Here is a 19963-nt window from a genome sequence, read left to right as displayed (position 1 = left end):
GTGAGCCCTGGGCTGGCAGCTGGAGCAGGGTCCCCTCTGCACAGGGGACACAGCCCCGCGTCCCCAGCCCCACCTAGAGCTGGGTCTGCTCGCTGGACCTCAGGCACGAGGCTGCCTTCTCCCACCCCCTCCGCGTCCGGAGCCGCTGGGGGCAGCAGCTGTTGCGGACCCAGCCCCGAAAATCCCGGGAGACGTAGAAGTAGATGAAGGGATCGAAGCAGTTGTTGAAGGCGCTGAAGGCCAGGGCCAGTGTGTACCAGATGTAGGTGGTGTTGCTGCACACCGTGTCCTGCAGCAGGTAGTGGATGAAGAGCAGCACGTTGCTGGGGGTGAAGCAGAGGATGAAGACGAGGAAGACCACGGCCAGGACGCACACCACGTGCCGGTAGTTTTTGTTCTTGGCCAGCAGCCGGGCCAGGATGCAGCTGTAGAAGATGGTCATGAGCACAAAGGGCACGCCGAAGCCCAGCCCCACCAGCGAGAGGAAATAGGACCTAAAGAACTTTTGCTCGTCCTTTTCAAGGACATCATGGCACGTCGTGATGTTCAGCTGCGAGTTGTGCTTTGTCTGGGGGTAGAAGATCAGGGGGCTCATGCCCAGCCCTACCAGCAGCCAGATGCCCACGCAGATGCCCGCCTTGCCCCACGTCCACCTGGAGCCCCTCAGCGCGAATGGGTGGACCACGGAGACGTAGCGCTCCAGGCCGATGCAGGTGAGGAAGAGGATGGAGCTGTACATGTTCCCGTAGAAGAGGGCCACCGTGGCGCGGCACAGGTAGTCCCCGAAGAGCCAGTGGTTGCCCAGGAGGTGGTAGCAGATCTTGAAGGGCAGCAGGAGGACGAAGAGGAGGTCAGCGCCGGCCAGGTTGAGCAGGAAGAGGGAGCTGGAGCACCTCCTGAAGTTGGCCGCCAGGACCCAGCAGGCCACAGCGTTGGCCGGCAGCGCCACGAGCAGCACCACGGAGTAGAGGGCGGGCAGGAGGCGGGTGGACATGGTGCCGTTGAGAAAAGCTTCCACGGAGCCGCTGGGGCACTTGGCTTCTTCCTGGGGGGTGAGGGGCCACAAGACGCGCCCCCTGCCACGGGCTGCGGAGGACACGAGGCGTGGGGATGGGCTGAGAGCACCTCTCGGTGCCCCTTCCCCACGGGGACCCCCAGGAGCTGTCACCTCTCCCAGCGGAGGTGGCTCCCTGCAGCGTGGGCACCCAGGAACCCGAGCACCCCGCTGGGTGCAAACTGGGGTGCCTGGGATGAAAGACCCTGGGGGGTCTCACCCAGGTTGGGGGGCACAGGACACGGCCACCCACACCAGGACAGGGCTGGGACGAAGCCACCAGGGTCCTGCCTCCTCCTCCTCCTCTTCCTCCCGGCGCAGCCCTGGCCGCACGCAGCTCGCCGGCTCCCTGTGGTCGGAGGCTTTTCCCCTGACGCAGCAGCAGGGAACAAGCAGGGACCCAAAAAAGCCACCGCCGAGCAAGTGACAGCCGGCCCCTTCCTGCAGCCGGGGCACCGCAGCCCCCCCCAGGTTCCCACCCTGATTTTGGGCCACCGCATGCCTGGATGTGCCCCTGGGACCCTGCATGGGGACAAGGTGCCCTGCAAACCCTGCCACCACTCCCGGGACAGGGGACAGGGGACAGCGTGTTGCTTTTTGGTGCCGGGAGGGGAAGTTGTCCCCCGGCACACCTGGAACTGATGTCCCCCGGGCTCAGGGGTCTGCACCACCGGAGCTGTCACCATGTCACACAGCCACCCTCTCCGAGTACCAAGTGTCATCCCCCCCATCCCGCTGCGCCCAGCCCCATGTCACCCGTGCCACCGCACCAGGGGACAGCCACCAGGACACTTACCCAAGGGGAGCTGGGTGGCCAAGCCGAGCAGGAAGGTGGCAGCGGCGGTGGCACCAGGAGAAGTCACCGGCGGGGACATTTCGGCAGGGTGGCCTCCACCAGAGCTGCGTGCCCTCGAGAGCCACGGCCAGGGCTGGCCCCGCTGTGCGTCACCGCGGCTGGACGGCCACCGGCTCCCTTCCTCTTCCTCCCCTGCCACGTGCGTGCTCGCTGCCCCCGTTCCCGGCAGCCCGGCGGGATGCGGTGGCCGGGGGTGACCCCTGGGGACATGGGTGTCCCCCCCGCGGGGATGTCACCAGCTGTGGGGGACAGGGGGGTTCCCAGCCTCATGCATGGACGGGCTGGGGAGGAGGAAGCAGCCGCTGGTGGCTGCGTGGGGACGATTTGCAAACCGCAGCAGGGAGGTGACACGCGACGTTCGCCAGCGGCGCAGGGACATGCCAGGAACAGATGTCCCCGGGGCTGGTGGCTTCGGGTGAGCCCGTTCCACACCACCAGTGGGACCTCCTGCCGGCCCCTTCCTGCGCCCAGCCCGGTGCTGTGTGGCCCCCGGGATGTTGTCCTGGCTCCCCGTGTCACCCCGTAGCTGGTGACAGCTGGTGACAATGCACAGGGCAAAGCGGCACTGGGCAAAGGGACAAAATGCCCCCAAAATGTCCTGGGGGGGGCAACAGGGACAGCAGGGAGCCCCCCAGGGACAGAGCATGGGACGAAAGGGGCAGCAGAAAGAGAAGAGAGGGGCAATGGGGACAGGGGACATGGGGACATGGGGACAGGACAGGGGGGCGAGGGTTGAGGGGACCCTCATGGCACTGTCCCCCCCCACCCGTGTCCCTGCAGCAGGGGCTGGCTGGGCCAGGGTCCAGGCACCCTTTCCGCGAGGGGTGGCGGTGTCCCCACACCCCCCATGTCCCCCTTGTCCCTGTGTCCCCCTGTCCCTGTGCCTCAGTGTCCCCAAGTCCCCATGTTCCATTGTCCCCCTGTCCCCGTGTCCCCATCTCAGTGTCCCCATCCCCCTTTATCCCCCTGACTGCTGTCCCCATGTCCCTGTGTCCCCACATCCCCATGTCCCCATATATCCCTGTGCCCATGTCCCCATCTCAGTGTCTCAATGTCCCTGTGTCCCCTGTCCCCATGTCCCCTGTCCCTGTGCCTCAGTGTCCCCATGTCCCATTGTCCCCACGTCCCATTGTCCCCATGTCCCCATCTCAGTGTCCCCATCCCCTTTTTCCCCCTTTATCCCCCTGACCCCTGTCCCCATGTCCCTATCTCAGTGTCCCCATGTCCCCCCCACCTCCCCATGCCCATATTGGGGGGGGGAGGGGAGGTGACAGCACGGGGGGCGGGGCTTACCCCGGTGGGCGGGGCTTATCGGGGCGGGAATACACCGAGTGGGCGGGGCTTCGTTACGGGGCGTGGCTGTGTGGGCGTGGCCTAACACGGAGGGGCGTGGCCTAACGAGTAGGGGGCGTGGTCTATTGATAAGGGGGCGGAGTCTAACTCGTAGGGGGCGTGGTCTGATGCGGAGGGGGCGGGGCTTGTTGCGGAGGGGGCGGGGCTTGCCGGGGGCGGGGCGGGGCCGCAGTTCCGGGCCCGGCAGCCGCGGGGTCGGGTCCGGGGGGTGCCGGGGGGTGCCGGGGGGATGCAGCCGCCGCCGCGCAAGGTGGGCGCGGGGCCGGGGAGGGGATGGGGAGGGGATGGGGATGGGGATGGGGGGTCCGTGGCGTGCCCCGGGGCTGAGCCGTGCCGTGCCGTGCCCGCAGGGTAAGCTGAGCCAGGAGGTGAAGCTGCACTTCCTCGAGCAGCTCTGCGGGCTGCAGGGCAAGCAGCAGCGGGACGCCGAGCTGCTGGAGGACATCAGGTACCGGGGGGATGGGGGGTACCGGGGGGGCACCGGGGGGGATGCCGGGGTCCGCCACCGGCCCCGCTGCCCCCCTGCCTTGTCCCGCAGGTCGTACAGCAAGCAGCGCGCTGCCATCGAGCGGGAGTACGGGCAGGTGAGGACGGGGCCGGGCTGTCGGGAACGGCCCCGGCCCCTCGGGGGGGCTCCCGGAGCCTCCCCGGGGTGCGCGGCCCTGCGGGGATGGCCACGGGGAGGGGGGGGGGTGGCGGCCCGGCCCGGCCCGTGCTGGCTCATCGCGGGGCTCCAGCACCGCAGCACGGCCCCACTGTGTCCTTTGGGGTCGTCCTGTGCACAGCCGGCACCCCGCGACCCTCACCTCGTGTCCCCTCTGCCACAGCCCCTAAGGTTGTGGCAGTGCCACTGCGCCTGGTACCCCCTGCCCTGACCCCTCTGACCTCCCTGACCCCTCTGACCCCGTGACCTCTCGGACCCCCCGACCCCCCTGACCCCCTCTTCTCTCCCCCAGCAGCACCCAAGGGGCTCCAGGGGGTCTCGTCCCCCCGCTGTGCTGCGCCTCCTGCCTCCCTCCCGCTGCTGCCCCGCTGCTTTCCCGGCCGCTCGCCTGCTCTGTGCTCTCGGTGGACTCTCCGGTGGGTGCAGCACCCCGTGGGGACCGTCCCCGTGTCCCCCCCGCGGGGCTCAGATCGCTCTGCGCTTGGCTTTGTTGGGGCTCCTCTACTCTGCCTTCGCAGCCAGCGTCCCTCACTGATGTCCCCTTCCTGGTCCTTGCTCCTTGCTCCTGAAAGCCACTGCCTGGGGGGCTTTCCTTTACCCCCCGCACCCCCTGGCGCTGCCTTGGGGCCAGCCTTTGCCTCCTTTCCCTGCACGGGCTGCCTTCTGCCCCCAGCCTGCCCCCCCCCGGGGACACCCACAGGGTGGGCAGCCAGCCCCAGGGGACCCGCTCTCACCCCCGGGGTGGGTGGCAGGGTGCCGGGGTGCCCGGCGAGGGAGCAGCGGTGACAGCGGGTCTGTCCGCAGGCCCTGCAGAGGCTGGCCAGCCAGTTCGTGAAGAGGGACTGGCAGCGGGGCCGCAGCGATGCCGGTGACTCCAGGTGAGCTACAGGGGGATGGGGACAAGGGGCAGGGGTTGATACATGGCCTTCCCAAATTGGAGATGGCAAATGCTGGCCAGGATTTGGGTGCCTCAGGGATGCAGCCGTGGGTGGGATGTCCCCATGGATGTGGTACCCAGCTCAGCGGGGATGGCAGGGGCTGGTTTTGCTGTTTTTTGGGCATCCCCAGAAGCACAGGAGCCCCACGGTGTGGCTGATCCCCTGCCCTCATCCCTGCAGGGGCGTCCTCACTGTCTGGAAGGGCATCATCGAGGGGACCACGTACGCCGGGCAGGCCCGCGTCAACGCCTCCGAGAGCTACCGCAGCCTCGCCACCGAGGCCGCCAAGACCGCCCGCCTGTCCAAGGAGAGGATGCTCAAAAAGGTACGGGCTGAGGGCACGTCCCCTCCCCGGGACAGGGTGAGGGCAGTGGGGACGTGTCCCAAGGCTGACATCCCCCTCCCAGAGCATCGAGCAGCTGCAGAAGGCACAGGCAGAGCTGCTGGAGACGGTGAAGGAGCTGGACAAGGCGAAGAAGCAGTTCACCCACCTCCAGCACAGCAGCGAGGTGGCCAAGGACAAGGCGGCCGACGTGGAGGCACGGTGAGGAGGGGACGGGGGTTGCAGCGGGAGTGGTGGGGACACACAGGGTTTGTCACGCTGTCCCCATCCTCCCCAGGCTCCGCAAGAGCGACCGGAGGATTTTCCACACCAAGGCCAGCCTGCAGAAACTCAGCGCCAAGGTGGGCAGCGCGGGGACGGCGAGGTGTCAAGGCACGGGGACGGCACGGGGAGGTGTCCCCCACCTTGTCACCACCCCTCGCTGTCCCCGTCCCCCAGTTCTCCGCGCAGCTGGCCGAGTACTCGAGGCAGCTGGTGGGCGTGCAGAACGAGTACGTCCTCACGCTGGTGTCCGCCAATGCCCACCTGGACCACTACTACCGCGTGGAGCTGCCCGCCGTCATGCAGGTGGGAGCTCTGGGGTCACCCCCACAGCTCGGGGCTGCTGGGGGGACACAGCCCCTGAGCAGGGCACAGCGGGGGTCTCGCAGGGCTGGGACAGGTCCCTGTGTTGTCAGCGTGGTCCCCTGCCCTGTCCCCGAGGGGCACGGGGGCCGTTTGGGGGTCTGCCACTGGCTTTCCGCAGGCTCTGGACGGTGACCTCTACGAGCGGCTGCGGGACCACTTGAGCACGGCGGGCCAGGCGGAGGTGGAGACCTGCAGGGCCACGCAGGAGTGGTTCCAGAGCGTTTCGGAGGCGGCCACGCGGGTAACACCACTCGTCCCCTGGTCCCCTATGGCTGGCAGGTGGTTACGGCTGAGCATCCCTCCCCCAGCCCCCTGCTTCTCCCCGCCGCAGGTGTGCCGGGAGCAGGACCTGCTCCTCTTCCTGCAGGACCACGCCGCCTTCACGCTGGCACCCGAGCAGCGTTTCCAGCTCACTGGCATCCCTGAAGTAGGTTTGGGGGGCAGTACAACACGGGGAGGCCACACACCCAGACCCTTCCCAGCCACCGTGTCCTCATCCAGGTGTCCCTGCTGGAGCCGGAGGACGGCGGGGCCAGCCTGGAGAAGGAGGCTCGGCGCTGGGCCACGCGGGTGACCCGGGACAGCAAGAATAAGGCGCACGGCGAGGAGGTGGGTGCGCGGCTGAGGCCATCCCTCATTGGGGGTCTCGAGGAGGGGCAGCAGCCGCAGCCCCATCCCACCGCCCCCCGTCCCGACCTGCCCCAGGTGCTGCAGAGGCTGGAGGCCAGGAGGCAGCAGGTCTCCGAGGCGGAGGTGGCCGCTGTCGAGCGGCAGATGGAGGAAGCACGAGAAAATATCCGGAAGGCAGAGGTGGGTCCCGAACGTGCTCAGGGTGGCCTCGAGGTTTGTCAGCCCCAAAGGGTTTTGGGGACGGGGGATACAGGGACGTGGAGCTGCAGTGGCAGCACGGTGCTGGGATGCTGTGCCACGTAGCAGCCATGCTGGGGGCCGGGTGCTTGGGGATGGGGCTTGGCTGTCCCCCACCCCACAGCGGTCACCTTATCCCTTGAAAACATCCCTCCCCATCCCTGCCCTGTCCCTGCCTTTATCCCCTCCCGGTCCGTGCCTCAGGTCGGCAAGGCGAAGGCAGAGGCTCGGCTGGCCCTGCTGCGTGCGGCGGGGCTGGATGTGGATGCCTGGCTGGCTGGGGCCGTGCGGGCGGGTGAGGAGCACCCACGGACCCCCAGCAGCACCCGGCCAGGTGAGGAGGAGCCCATGGGGCTGGACCCCGCTGAGTTCGATGACTACGACAGCGACGAGACATTCGAGGATGCTGAGCCCGGCCACGCCGCCCGCACCTACCCCTACACCTGCCGGGTCATCTTTGGGTACCAGGTAGAGCCACGGGTGCCCTGCCCACATGGGGATGGCACCGCCAGCCTGGCTGTGACACGCTGTCCCCTGTCCCCCACAGGGCCGCCAGGCGGATGAGCTGTCCATCGCACAGGGAGAGGAGCTGGAGGTCATCGAGGATGGTGACATGGAGGAGTGGGTGAAGGTGGGTGTGGGCAGCCGGAGTGGACCGGGGTCTGCCCTCGGGCTCATCCCAAAGCTGGGGGAAGTTTTGGAGGGTTCTGGGCCAGGGGAACCCGAATGCCATCATGTCACTGGGGTGGTAGCGTGGCTTCTGCCCCACCAGGCTCGGAACAAGGCAGGCCAGATCGGCTACGTCCCCGAGAAGTACCTGCTGTCCCTGGGCTGTGTGGGCAGCGAGCCGAGTTTGGCCACTGGGACCGGTGTCGTGGGCCCCTCGGGGGCCGCCCTGCAGCGGCAGCTCTCCAGCATCATGGCTGCGGAGCTGGTCCTGGAGCCCGGAGGTGGGTGTGTGGGGGACATCATCACCCTGGGATGGGGCTGTGGCACCTTATCCCGTGGTGCTGAGCCCCCTCCCCGCAGCCTGGCTGGTGCGAGCCCTCTACGACTACGAGGGGCAGAGCCCCGAGGAGCTGAGCTTCCCCGAGGGTGCCATCATCCGCGTGCTGCCCCGCGCCGAGGACGAGGTGGACGACGGCTTCTGGACGGGGGACTTCGACGGCCGCGTCGGCGTCTTCCCCTCGCTGGTGGTGGAGGAGCTCACCGGGGCTCGGGGGACGGCTGGGCAGGTTGGTGACAGTGACCGTGGCTGCAGGGGGGTCCTGGTGCTGCCCGTGCTGCTCCAGCACTCAGCTCTGTGCTCGCAGGAGCTGCCCTCGCCATCCCCGCCGCCCTTCTCCCCACCCGGCCTCATGCCTGGCACCAGCCTGGGCTCCAACCCATCTCCCGAAACTCTGCTGGGAGGTGAGTGCTGGGGGTTGAGGGGTGTCAGGGAGGGCCCACAGAGCGTGTCTGAGCTCCTGTGTGGGTCCAGTTGGCAGGCAGGAGGGCACAGGCAGCGGGCAGAGCTCTCCAGACCTGTCGGCCACCCGCATCCGTCCGGTAAGCGCCCCTTCATTGCGATGATCTCCCCCCCAAATCCTGTCCCGGGTCCCCACAGAGGGGTTGTGCATCCCCACAGCCTCTGTACTGTGGGTCAAGGCAATGGGGAGCCCCCGGCCTCAGCCTGTGGGCATCTCCTCTCCTCTCCTGGCAGCTCCGTGCGCCTCCCCCACCACCCGGCAGAGCCCCCGAGCCCGAGCTGGACTTCAGCTGACCCTGGGGGTGTCCCTGGCCCTCCCCGGGCTGCACAATCTTCACCTGAGCGAAACATGCCCCCCATCCTCGGGCTGCTCCCCTGGGGCAGGAGGTGGTGTGGAGGGGAGCAGGACCTGCCCTGCACCCCGCTGTTCCCCGAGCTGGTCTCTTTGGGGGCTGCATCCTGCCCAGTGCTGCTTGCAGGGTGCTCCTGCACCCCTGTATGGCACCGGGCAGCTGTGCCCCTGCCCCTCGCCCACAGCATTACTTCCCCAGGCCCCTCTGCCCCTCCTCGTGCTGGGCACCGCACCGTGTTCGTTGCGAGCAGGGAGTGGCCGTGCCCCAATAAAACCAGTTCGCTCCACCGCTGTGTTCAGCAGCTTTAATGGTTTTAGCTCATCTATTTACAGTGCACTTTAACACCAAAGCTCGCCTTGGGGGCCGGGTTGCCCTGTGCCAGGGCAGGGCTGGAGGCTCCCATCTCCATCAGCGCCCCCCGGGCGCTGCGCAGTCCCTCCCCAGTGGCGCTGGGGGCTTCGTGCCGGCAGGTGCTGCGCCGCGTCCTGCTCGGTGGCACCGCCGGGGCTGTGCTCTGCGGTGAGTTGGGGGATGCGGGGGGCTCGAGCTGGTGCCACTGCCCCTGCAGCATCCTTCTGGGGGGTGCGGGGACTGGGTGGCAGCAGGGTGCTGGGGGAGGGGGAATCCCCACTTGTGCCAGGCTGGGGGGACCCCCGGGGTGGGGGGTTGTTGGTGGTGGGTGGGAGTTGGGTAACTATTGCTGATGGGATGAGGTCTGTAATGTCCGCGCGTCGCTCTGGCCATGCCAAGCTGCTCGCCCAGGCTGAGGCTGGGGCTGGGGCCGGCTGCCCCCCGCGGCAGAGCCCCCAGCCCGGTGTGGGGCCGGGGGCCCCGTCCCTCCCGTTGGCTGCTGTGGCCGGGAGTGGAGAGGAGCTGCGGGGAGAGAGAAGTGGGATGGGGCTGGCCCACGGCCACCGCGGTGGCCAGCCGGGTACCCCCCGCAGGTAGATGGGCGCTCTGCACCGCTCGGCCCCTCTCTGCAGCCGTGCCCCCCTGCCCCACCCCAGGACCTGGACTTGGGGCTGGGGATGAGCACTCACGTCACACGGTGGCTCCTCGGTCCTGTACCATGGTGCTGGGCTCCTGCGGGAGGGGGAGAGATGCAGGCGTCAGGCAGCGCTCCTGGGGGGACCTGGGGGACCCAGGAGCTGGTGGCTGTGACCCCGCTGACTTACAGCCCCATTCCCATTTCTCTGCCCTTCTGCCGCCTGCAGGACGTGCCAGGCAGCAGATGACAGCCCTCAGGTGGTCCTGGCAGGGACCTAAGGGACAGGGTAGCTGCTGAGCAGCTCCAGGGCTTGGTGGCCAACATCTTATTGACGTCCCATCGCTGTCCTCCCTGTGGCCCCGTGTCCCTGATCATACCAAAGCAAAACCACAAAGCCCAGTGGAGCAGCCCCAGGGCTGGGTGCTTGGCTGTGCCCAGGGCTGTCCGTGCTTCTCCTGCCCCACATCTCAACCTTCTGCTTTGTCCACCCTGCCCCTTCCCTGCTCTCCTCAACCGTGAATCAAAGGGAAGATGAGCAGGAGGAAAGGGCTGCGTGCTGGGCCACTGGAGGAAGGAGGACCTCCTGCTGCCTCTGCAGTCTTCTGGTGAGGTCTCTGAAGGAAGGCTGCAGCCCATCAGCCCATCCTAAGGGTCTTCCTTAGGCTTTCCACATTCACGTCCATCCTCCTTCCTTCAAGCAGGCTCCCAGCCCTGGGACAAGTCCCCAGCACTGAGACGCACAGGTTCTTTCCCCAAACCCTTTGTTTTCCTCCTCCTCTGGCAGCAACGGGGAGCGGGCTAGCCCACTGGGGTCCAAGCACCCCATCTCCTCACCAGTGCTGCCCAGAGCTCGCTAGCAGCTCCAGCAGGGTGTCAGGTGGAGAGGCTGGGAGCTGCCCAGGTGCTGCTCCCTGCTCCAAGCACCAAGGTGGGAAGAACAACCAAGCCCCAGCCTGGTGGCTTCACCCCTTCCCAGGCTTCAATCAAGGCCAGAAGGGCTCCTGGGGGCATCTTGCCCTGCCTGCAGGTTGCTGGCTGCGGTGAGCTCCAACAGAGAATAAGCCCTGTGCAGAGGAGAAGGTGACTTCCCAGGGAGAAGTCACGTCTCCTCAGACCCATCCCATTAGAAGCGCTCAGAGGGTGTCCGTGGAACGAGAGCACCCCTCTTTGCCATTAGGCATTAGAAAAAGGATGGGAAAATCCAGCTAGGGAAAGGGAGCAGGGTGTGCGGGACATGGAGCAGGTCCCACACCACAGCCAGCCCCAGCTCCTCGGTCCCTGCAGCAGGGCTCACGCTGCTGTGTGGAAAAGAGGAGCCCCCAGGATACCTCGTTGTGGCCTTCCCATGTATGAAGGGGCTCACAAGAAAGAGGAAGACCTTGTCCTAGGGCTTGTAGTGACGGGATGAGAGGCAATGGTTTTAAACTGAAAGAGGGTGGATTTCAATTTGGATCAGCCCCTCCAACCCAGACAACCACCGGGGGATGAGGAAGAGGAGGAACCCACCTGCTGCCCCATGGCCTCCGCTGCGGGCTGTCTTCGGCTGCTCTCCTCCCTTCCCAGCTCCTCTGCCCCTTCGTGTAGGCTCAGGCTCCCGTGAATATCCGACACCTCATCTGCTGACCCCAGTCCAGCCTCCTCCTGGCAGATGCTGCCCCTCTGCCCTCCTTCCTGCCCCAGCAGCCCCGGGATGCTGGGGCTCGACCCTCCCAGATCCCGACGGCTCGGGTGCCTCCGCTGGTGACTTGTGCTGCCGGGAGAGCTGCCCGCCCTGCCCGCCGCTCTGCCGTCCCGGCTGCCAGGCGTGTTTGGAGCTGGGGTGCTGGAGCGGCTCAGCTCCGTGCTTTTTGCTCCCCCCTGGACGGCCCCGTTCTCCAGGCCACCCGTGGGAACAGTCCCGTTGCGAGCCCGCTCCCTCCGCAGCCGCTCGCTGCTGTGCTCCAGCTCCTCCGTGCTCAGCTCCCTGCTGCCATCGGGCTGGGTGCTGTCCTGCGGCTCAGGGAAGGTGGGCTTCTTCCCGATGTGCGTGACACGAAACCTGCAACGGGATGGGCAGGTCAAAAGCTCTTCCCTCCATTCTCCCACTGTTTTCTTCCCAACACTATTTCCAGCTTACCACCAGTGTGGGATCCTCTCTCTTTGTCGCCGACCCGTGCTGATCTCCAAACCCTCAGACCTGTTCGGCATTGACACCCACCCCAGACATGCCCTGGCCACCTCACCCCAGATTTCCTTCATTTTCTGTGGAAAGCAGACCCAGGACAAAGTGCTGGTAAAGAGAAGGATAAAAAGGCCAATCCAGACGTTGGTGCCAGCCCTGATGGTCTGTCCTCTCATGGCAGGACAGGTAACAGCCCTGATATGAAGCCTGGCCAAAGAAGGTCTTGTACAGAGCCTTGGATGTGGATTTGGTGCATTTGGGGCCGATCCCAGGGGGAAGGGATGTGTGTGAGGGGCTGCAGGGCCGCTCTGCCAGCTGAGGAAAGGGTGAGCTGTGTGTGGGGACAGGGATCAAGCACAAAGAGGAGCTGCTGGGCTAAAACCCACCAGGGCAAGCTGTGCACAGCCCCCTGGTGCAATGGCTGGTGCTGAGCGGCCCACCAAGCCTCCGCTGCGTGCCAGGGAGCAGCTCAAAGCTCCAGGGAGAGAAGGAGAACTGCAAAGTCAGCCTGACACAGACAATGGACGAGTGTAGAATCAGAGGGGACTGCAGTACTGCATGTGGGGAGAAGGGAGAGTTTAGGGAAACACTGTCAGTTTGGGATTTAGGAGGGGGCATGCACGAAGTCTAAAAGACCAAACTGCAAGGGAGCTGGTGCTGACCAGCTCTGATTTCCCCATGTAAGCACTGCACGCCATGGCTAGACCAGCAGAGGGGACGTCTCCCCCAGTGAGCTGGTGCCCCCATGCAGAGCCCTGGACCCACTGTGGGGGATTCGGGCCCAAAAGGCCCTGGCACTGCTGGGGCTCGGCTGTGTGTCAGCAGCAGGCAGGGCAAAATGGTGCCAGCAGTGAGGCTAAAGTGCTGCTGGGGCTGAAAGAAGAGCAAGACCTGAATGTAAAGCTAATGGTCATCCCGAAGGAGGACGCTGAGAAGGAGGGTACAAGAAAGAACAGATCCAGGATGAGCTGCCAGAGCAAGTGAGTGGAGGAGACCACCAGTGGTCCTGTGTCAGGAGCAAGGAAGGACAGGCCAGCAAGCAGAGGACAGCAATGAGGAACGTGACTTCAAGAAGATATTTGGGTTACCCAGTGGTAGTTCTTAAGCCCTCTTCAAGCACGGGGGAGCTCCAGACAGAGGCAGCGCAGTCCTCAGCAGATGGCCAGAGCACCAGGTGGCCAGAACCGTAAATAACATCACCAGGGTAGGCAATACAGACTCCTCAGCATCACAGCTTGAAACACTGCTCATAAATTGGTAGGGTTGAGAAGGGAAATGCTCCAGCTCAGCATGATGTTCCCAGAGGACTGCTGGGGTTGGGCTGAGCCACAGCAAATGTGACCTTTGAGGTCTATCCAGGTATCTGGAGACAGGGCACCAGCACGGTGATACGAGAAGGCCACAGAATGCTCCAGTCCCAAAAAGGGACCGGGAGGAGGCACAAATGGTGGGATCATTTCTCAGTAACACCTTTGAGCAGTGTCAGCCTGAAGGAGACGGGGAGGCACTCAGAGGAGGAGGCAGGATTCAGGCTGGAGAGGACACAAGAAAAACCTCCCTCCGGATGATGAGGAGAAGGGCAGGAGCGTTTTGGTGTCTGCCTAGTCAGCACGGCTAGGGCACTTGATCCAACAGGACACGATGTGCTGCAGTGGAGCGAGACAGGGATGAGACCTCTGTGAGATGTGGATGGGCTGCGGACGAGCTTTGCCGCTGGCAGGTTGGTGCGTGGTGAGGGAAGGCTCCTCTGATGTGGCCGCTCATTAGCATGGTAGTGATGGCAAAGATGAAAGGTTTAGGAAAGCCCTAAAATAGATGATAAATTATTCAATAATATGAGAGTACAGATCATTTAAACCTGAATACTGCAGAATTAGAGGACAGTTTAGGTGGGAAAGGCCTCTGGTACAACCCTCTGCTCAAGGTGGAGCCATCTTCCACCCTTGGTCAGGCTGCTCGGGGCTCTCCAAAACCTCTCCAGCTGGGTTTGGAGATCCCCAAGGATGGCAATTCCCCTGCTGCTTGGGGCCCTTCCACAGGGCAGCACAATTCACAGGGCGCAATCTTTGCACCTCATCCAGATTTCTCTAGGTACAACTTGCAGCTGCTGCCTCTTGTCCTTCTTGGTGCATCTCTGAGAGGAATCTAGCTCCATCTTCACTTACTTAAACTCCCCTCACCCCTGAGTGGTTTCAGAGCGATTAGATCCCCGCTAGACCTCTCCAGGCCAAACAAACCCCATGCCCTCAGCAGCTCCTCACACACCGTGTGCTCCAGCCCCTGACAGCCTCTGTGGACCCACTCCGACCACACTGGACCTGGTCAATAGGAAAGGGGATCGGACTCCCAGCCTCTGTCTCCAAGGCAAAAGCGACAGCCAAAAATGGATGAACAAGATCTGAGGGCTGCAAAGAGAAGCAGGTTAAAGTGGAGTTTTTGTGTGTGGTCATGAATCAAGGTGGCTTGTGCAATCAGGATACTCATAGCAAGACGCAGCAAGGACACTCCCTGAAAAGTCATCGGGGAACTGGAAGAGCAGAGAGGGCAGCTGGGAAGCACGAGCCAGAATTTGGAGATAGTTTTGTACCTCATGGACACACAGGCCTTTAGCAGTTGGACCTCACACCAAGGAGATTCAGGAAGTGGAAACTTCTAACATATAACCTTGGAAAAGGCGTATGTGACATGGGAACTTAACAAGGATAAGGAGAGAAAATTGGGATGTGAGGGAAGGCACATTTAGGAGGGGACTATCTTCTCCAGGCACACAGAGCTGAGTGAGAGGAGACTGAGAAGAACATGGGTGAAGGACACAGAGGAGCAGAAGGAGCTGGGCTCCAGCCAGGGAAGATTAGCCGTGAACACGCAGCTGTGCAGAGATCTGGCTTACCAACCACCAGCTCTGACACCAAGGACAGCTGGCAGCAACCAGCCCATAGGAAGCCAAAAGCTTTCCTCCTGCAGAAAGGGGTGATCTCAGCCAGAGCTTGGCACGGGGAGGTCCTCTCCTTTACCAGCTCCCCATAAAAGCTCCCAATTCATCTCCCTTCTGAGATTTCTGGCTCCGATGGTGAAAACAACTCCTCCCAATGCCCCATCTGGCTCATCGTCACCATAGCAGGACCAGACCTTTCTGCTGGGGAATGGGGCAACCTGGGCAGGGTCGCAGATTGTATCAAAGGTTGATGACTGCTCAGAGACCACAGGCAGCTCTGGGAGTCCCTTGAGGTGAGAACAGATGGGGCCTGGGAGACTCTTTGTGGGAAGTGTCAAGTACACTCCCCTGCTCTCATATTCCTCCCACAGCATCTGATTACAGTCATCACTGCAGGCAAAGACCTGGAGGAGAATAGCCACTCTTTCATTCTGATGGTGGCAACTTGCAACAGGGACCTGTGTCACCTCCTCCCTCTCCTCACGAGATCTCTAAAATCTGGGGCCACTGCCCCTGCAGCAAGAAGGACCCCAAGTCGCATGTAGGTGGGACAACAGGCTTTGAAGGGACGTGGATTTGGGGCTCTGCCCGGCTCTGAGTCAGCAGAGCAACCTAGGCCTGAGTCACCTTGTGGAAAAGGAAGGGGAAAGGCACCCATGCGTCACGGCCTGCTGCACACCACGGGAATTTGGAGGTGCGGGAGGCACGTGGCACGTGGCTTGAGCAAGGGATATCTGGCACAGGTTAAGTAGGGAAGGGGAACTGAGAAGTCTCTCCGTAATGCTTGCTCCATCAGAGCAAGGCTCATTCCAGTACCTGCCCACTGAGAAGACGGTGGTCTCTCCGGGATGCATCCTGCCTTTGCCATCCTTGGACCTTCCTTGCCGGTGCAGCGGGTGCCTCTTCCTCTTGCTGCAGTGGATGCAGGGGGCCTGCGTGGAGCCCAGATGCACCGTGTGGTGGTGTGGTGGGCCCCCGTCCTGGCTGTTGCGGTGGGGACAAAGGCTGCAAGAGGAAAAGGACGTGACAGGTTGTGATATCTGGAGGAGCCTTCCCTACCCTGCTGCAGCCTGAGCATGGCAAGCCCTGAGAAGCAGCAGTTCCTGAGGGGACCTCCTATGAGGGCAACAGGATATTTCTGTTGGCAAAGAAGTAAAGCAGTCCTCACAACCCCCATGTCCCAGGGGAGATGGAGTTCTTGTTGGGAAGATGCTTTGTAAGAAGCTGCAGACATGGGAAGGGGCCAGGTGCAGAGTCTGAGGACCCAGGTGATGCCCAGGGGTTGCTTCTCCATTACTGAGGAAGAGCCACAAGCTGGAATTTGCTTCCCTCACCTGGGCACTGGCAATGGGATGTCCCCTTCATTGTCCCCCAGCATCTCCTTGAGGGCCTCTGCATTGGCTGGAGAGAGAGGAAAAAGGCAGCGTGTCAGCCAAAGCGGTCAGCAAGGCTCCAAGGCTTCAAGGCCAGCCCAAGGAAACTCTCACCTTCATTTTGGATGATGCATCTCACGATCTTCTCCACGGTGTCCTCGTTCAGCTCCTCCTCTTCATCTGAAAGGAGAAAACATGGCACTGAGGGCGTGGGGCTGGGAGACCCAGCTCAGCAGGAGCTGTGAGTGCCGACAGAGTCCCGAGGAGCTTCAAGTCCCCACGGCTGCAGGAGGAACCTGAGGAACTCCAGAGCTCCACCCTGGAAAGGAGGGGGCTGAAATGGCAGCCAGTGGTGTGGCGAGGTGGGGGCACGTTGCTCCTTCTGGGGAGTATCCAAGGACACGAGTGGGTAGCAGGTTTGGAACAGGCTCAAAGAGGAGGCTCCTCATGAGGACAGTTGAGCCCTGGGGCTGCCACCTTCAGGATGCTGCAGTGCTAAAGGCCTCCAAGGGTAAACGGGACAGGTTCACAGCCAAGAAACCCATGGGGGGCTTGCTAAATACATAGAAACCACCTCTGATGGAGAAAGTCCCCGAGATAGAGTGTTAGAAGCTTAAAGGAGCGTGCTGGGGAAACTTGGCTGGATGTCTGCCCTGTTGTGGCACCCGTTGCCAGCATTCATCACAACCCGCTTTGAGGGGGCAGGGGGCTTGGCAGAGGTCTGGTGGGCAGCTGCCCTGCACAGCACCATCAGTGGCCACTGCTGCACTCCTGGAAGCCCACAGAGATGTTTCCCTGGGCTGTGGCATCTCCAGCAGGCAAAGCCAACCTGGAAACTTCACACACTGTCTTTGTGCGCAGCCAACTCAACTCGCGAGCTCTGGTGTGCACCCACAGGGCACAGCTCAGGGTTTGCATGGACTCTGCAAGCACGTAGCAGGGACAGGCCCTGGGGAAAAGTGTGGTCACCACGTCCCACCACAGGGTCCCCGGCCACCCCCAGCCCATACCCGAGGGTTGAATTTAAGGAGCACCAAAGGGCAGCACCACAGCCCCCTGGCACCCCCGCTGCCCGTACTCACTGGCCTGGAGCTCCGCCAGCACGTCCTTGTTATCTGGGTCGAGCTCGTCCCGGAAAGTCCGGCAGCGGTAGCCCTTCTTCTTCAGGACATGGCAGATCAGGAATCCTACCAGCCCCATGATGAAGAAGACGAGGACGAGGAGGAAGACCATGGACAGGCTGTGCTGGGGGTCGGACTCCCCATCATCGCTGCTGCTCTGGTCGGACATGCGGATCTAGGAGAAGGGGGAAGGCGGCTCGGAGACCCCCGGCAGGCTCCCTGCGCCTCCTCCTCTTCCTCCTCCTCCTCCTCCTCCTCCTCCTCCTCCTCGTGTCCTCTGCGCTGCCGCCGGGCCCTGCTGGGTCAGACCCAGCTCCCAGCTCGGGATGAGGGCTCATCCCCGGCCCCGCCATGGCCGGCCCAGCGCGGTTTCCCAAGGACACATCGCAGCCGCCGAAGCATCCCAAGGGCAGCAGCGGCACCAGCCTGGAGGCTGCTGCATCGCCCCCCCCACCCCGCTGCAGGCAGCACCCCAAGGACACAGGGCCCCCAGCATCGCCCTTGCCGGAGCCCCTCGCCCCTCTGGCTACTCACGGCAGGGAGCGGTGGCGACGAAGGGCCGAGCCAGCCGCCAGCTCCCGCATCCTCCACCGGTCCCCCCACAGCTCCTTCCCTCCACCGCCGCCGCCTGCTCTGCGCGGGGGCTCCGGGGGCCCTCCTGTCCCCATCCCCGTCCCCGCAGCAGGGCTGCGGCGGTACCTGGGCCTGCGGTGCTCCGCAACGCTGTCCCCGTCACCTTCACCTGCCTCCTAGCAACCCCGCATCCCTGCGGCTGGGGACCGCCGCGAGCATCCTCCGCTGCCCTGGCTTCCTCGGGAAGCAGCCAAGCGGCTTCTGCCTGCCGAGGCAGCGCCTGCCAGGCAAAGCACCCGCTTGTCCTCAGCTCGAGCTCTCCGGAGCGGCTGCGGAGGGGGCAGGCTGCAGGGGAGCTCAGGGAAATGCTGCTGGCAGCTGCAGCAAGGGGCAAACGGGAGCGTCGGGTGCTGGCGCGCTGCTCCCTGCCCTGGGGCAGCCTCACATCACCCCAGCTCCGTGCAGCCCAGTTTTCCCAGCACCATCCTTTTTGGGCGGTTTTTGGGGGGAGCAGGGTGGAAGGGGTCTCGGCATGGGGGTGAGGTGTGTTTATCTGCACCAGTGGGAGCGTGGCAAAGGAGCCCCCACACCCCAATACCCCACACTGGGGACACTGGCTCTCCCTCTTTCCCCAAAAAAGGACCGAGCTGTTCAACATCCCCAGCCATGGCAGTGCCACGACCTCCTCCTCCTTCTTTATCCTCACTCCAGGAGGCTTTACCCAAATCTACTTTGCTGCAGCACATGAAGCCTCTGGGTCCTTCGACTGGTGCTGGTCCTCCACCCCAAAAGCACGTCACCTCTGCAAGCCCTGGTGACACTGACCCTCCTGTCCCACTGCCACCGAGCCTCCTCCAGCTCGAGGACAGCTGAACCATCCCGTGAGCATGGGTACAGGTGAGGAAACCCATAACCTAGCCACCGGCTGTGCCACTGTGACAGCTCCTGTCCCCATCCAAAAGTGGCCAGGAGAGCCATGGAAATGGCCACAAGGAGCCCAGGACCCTCCTCCACCCCTGTGACTTCACAGGGTCACCATGTTTTAGGTGCCACCCTCCTGCGTGCTGTCCCGGCAGGGAGACAGGCTGGGATGGAGGCAGAGCAGCCACGGCAGGAGAAGACCACGGGCAGTGGGACAGGAGAGGGCTCCTGCTGCTGGTCCAGCATGCTGCGACGACCCACAGCATCGCACAATCTGCTGTCAGGATGTTAACAGGGGTTTGCTCCGTGGTCAAAGAGGGGCTCCTCACATCTCCCGAGCCCTGGGGTGAGGCTGACTCCTTCTGCTCTCACACCCACGCTGTCCTGCACAATAAATCCCTTTCTGCTCCACGGCGCTTCCACCCACCCAGTGCATTTCTGCGTGGCAATCCTACAGGGGACAGAAACAAGCTCCAGTCCTGCTCGGTCCCTTCCCACAGCCGGGGCCACCCTGCTTGGGGAGGAGGAGGTGGAAGCGGGGCTCTGCTCCTGCCTGGCTCCTTGCAGGGTATTCCCAGTCCATGGTGTTTCTCCTCCCATCCGTCCTTCCTTCCACCAACAGTTATAGGGCAGTGCTGGGACATGGTGTGGTAGCCCTGGTCACAACATCCCCGTGGATGTGCTGCATCCCCATGGAGCTGCATCCCCCACCCCTGCTCAGTCCCTTCAGAAGCCTTCAAGGCTTCGAAGCTGGAGGCTCTGGTCCCCTCTGGGAAATTCCAGCAGCTCTTCCCCAGTCCCAGCCCATCACCGGGCCCCCTTGTCCCCTGCTCTCACCGCAGCGGGGTGGCAGCCCCCCCACGACACCACACGTCTGCGCCGTGCTTGGCGTCCCCGTGGCAGCTAACGGGGATGGGTGTGGAAATCCCACGGGCGGGCTCCTCCTGGGGTCTCTGCTGCGATGCTCAGTGCGAAAATTGCCATAATTTCCATAAAAACACTACGGCCAAAACCAACTCTTGCCAGACGCTTTGCCCAATCTTAACCCCCCTGTAAGATTTCCAGACGTCACTGGCACGTCAGTGGCCTTTAAAACGAGGGTGTTTTCATTTCTGGGGCCCGAGCCCCCCCCCCGTGCTGTCGCCGTGACGCCCGAGCAGCCTCGTGGGCCCATCCGGGCGTTATCTGCCCCCCGCACCTTGAGGTGCCAGCGGGGGTGGCCCCAAGAGCTTTATCCCGGGGATCCCAGGGGTGGGACGGGTGTCACAGCACGTCCCCTGTGCCCCACGGCTGTGTCCCTGTGCCCCGTCCTGCCAGTGCCCGCGGCTGGGCAAGGGGCAGGGGAGAAAGGGGATATGGGGGGGTGAT

The 19963-nt window shown here is 63.8% G+C and overlaps 3 protein-coding genes across 4 annotated transcripts; 1 reads left to right on the top strand and 2 right to left on the bottom strand.

Moving 5' to 3' along the window:
* Positions 1-38: 38 nt before the first annotated feature.
* On the bottom strand, positions 39-2453 carry LOC137864149 (proteinase-activated receptor 3-like). The gene is made up of 2 exons (XM_068697992.1): positions 1851-2453; positions 39-1086 (listed from the first exon to the last, which is right to left on the bottom strand). The coding sequence occupies exons 1-2, from the start codon at positions 1927-1929 to the stop codon at positions 74-76; spliced, it is 1092 nt and encodes a 363-aa protein (XP_068554093.1). The 5' UTR covers positions 1930-2453; the 3' UTR covers positions 39-73.
* A 945-nt stretch (positions 2454-3398) lies between these two features.
* On the top strand, positions 3399-8809 carry FCHSD1 (FCH and double SH3 domains 1). The gene is made up of 19 exons (XM_068697845.1): positions 3399-3513; positions 3614-3711; positions 3802-3847; positions 4732-4805; positions 5046-5190; positions 5273-5409; positions 5486-5549; positions 5647-5775; positions 5954-6076; positions 6167-6262; positions 6337-6444; positions 6541-6645; positions 6907-7170; positions 7250-7333; positions 7475-7652; positions 7732-7937; positions 8016-8112; positions 8183-8250; positions 8405-8809. Exons 1-19 carry the CDS (start codon positions 3493-3495, stop codon positions 8462-8464), a joined length of 2103 nt encoding a protein of 700 aa, XP_068553946.1. The 5' UTR covers positions 3399-3492; the 3' UTR covers positions 8465-8809.
* Positions 8810-8920: 111 nt separating this feature from the next.
* RELL2 (RELT like 2) lies at positions 8921-19715 on the bottom strand. 2 transcript variants are annotated; one of them, XM_068697847.1, is made up of 8 exons: positions 17801-19715; positions 17063-17276; positions 16095-16160; positions 15942-16008; positions 15424-15612; positions 11018-11549; positions 9564-9606; positions 8921-9396 (listed from the first exon to the last, which is right to left on the bottom strand). In XM_068697847.1, exons 2-7 carry the CDS (start codon positions 17268-17270, stop codon positions 9565-9567), a joined length of 1104 nt encoding a protein of 367 aa, XP_068553948.1. In that variant the 5' UTR covers positions 17271-17276; positions 17801-19715; the 3' UTR covers positions 8921-9396; position 9564. The 2 variants fall into 2 exon arrangements, with proteins under 2 accessions (XP_068553948.1, XP_068553949.1); XM_068697848.1 differs by lacking the exon at positions 17801-19715 and adding an exon at positions 17636-17787.
* Positions 19716-19963: the final 248 nt, after the last annotated feature.

The sequence above is a fragment of the Anas acuta genome, chromosome 14, assembly GCF_963932015.1.
Source record: "Anas acuta chromosome 14, bAnaAcu1.1, whole genome shotgun sequence".
Classification (NCBI taxonomy): domain Eukaryota; kingdom Metazoa; phylum Chordata; class Aves; order Anseriformes; family Anatidae; genus Anas; species Anas acuta.
The sequence above is the reverse complement of the archived record's forward strand: the minus strand, read 5'-3'. Positions and strand labels throughout refer to the sequence as shown.

Bases quoted from the DNA above. Each gene is read 5' to 3' on its own strand.
- FCHSD1 (XM_068697845.1), top strand. From the start codon at position 3,493: ATGCAGCCGCCGCCGCGCAAG. The intron at 5,550-5,646 runs GTGGGCAGCGCG...CCCGTCCCCCAG, and splicing joins TGCAGAAACTCAGCGCCAAG to TTCTCCGCGCAGCTGGCCGA. The intron at 7,938-8,015 runs GTTGGTGACAGT...CTGTGCTCGCAG, and splicing joins CTCGGGGGACGGCTGGGCAG to GAGCTGCCCTCGCCATCCCC.
- LOC137864149 (XM_068697992.1), bottom strand. From the start codon at position 1,929: ATGTCCCCGCCGGTGACTTCTCCTGGTGCCACCGCCGCTGCCACCTTC. The intron at 1,087-1,850 runs GTAAGTGTCCTG...TGTCCTCCGCAG, and splicing joins GGCCACCCAGCTCCCCTTGG to CCCGTGGCAGGGGGCGCGTC.
- RELL2 (XM_068697847.1), bottom strand. From the start codon at position 17,270: ATGTCCGACCAGAGCAGCAGCGATGATGGGGAGTCCGACCCCCAGCAC. The intron at 16,009-16,094 runs GTGAGAGTTTCC...CTCTCTCTCCAG, and splicing joins ATGCATCATCCAAAATGAAG to CCAATGCAGAGGCCCTCAAG. The intron at 15,613-15,941 runs GTGAGGGAAGCA...TTCCTCTTGCAG, and splicing joins ATCCCATTGCCAGTGCCCAG to CCTTTGTCCCCACCGCAACA.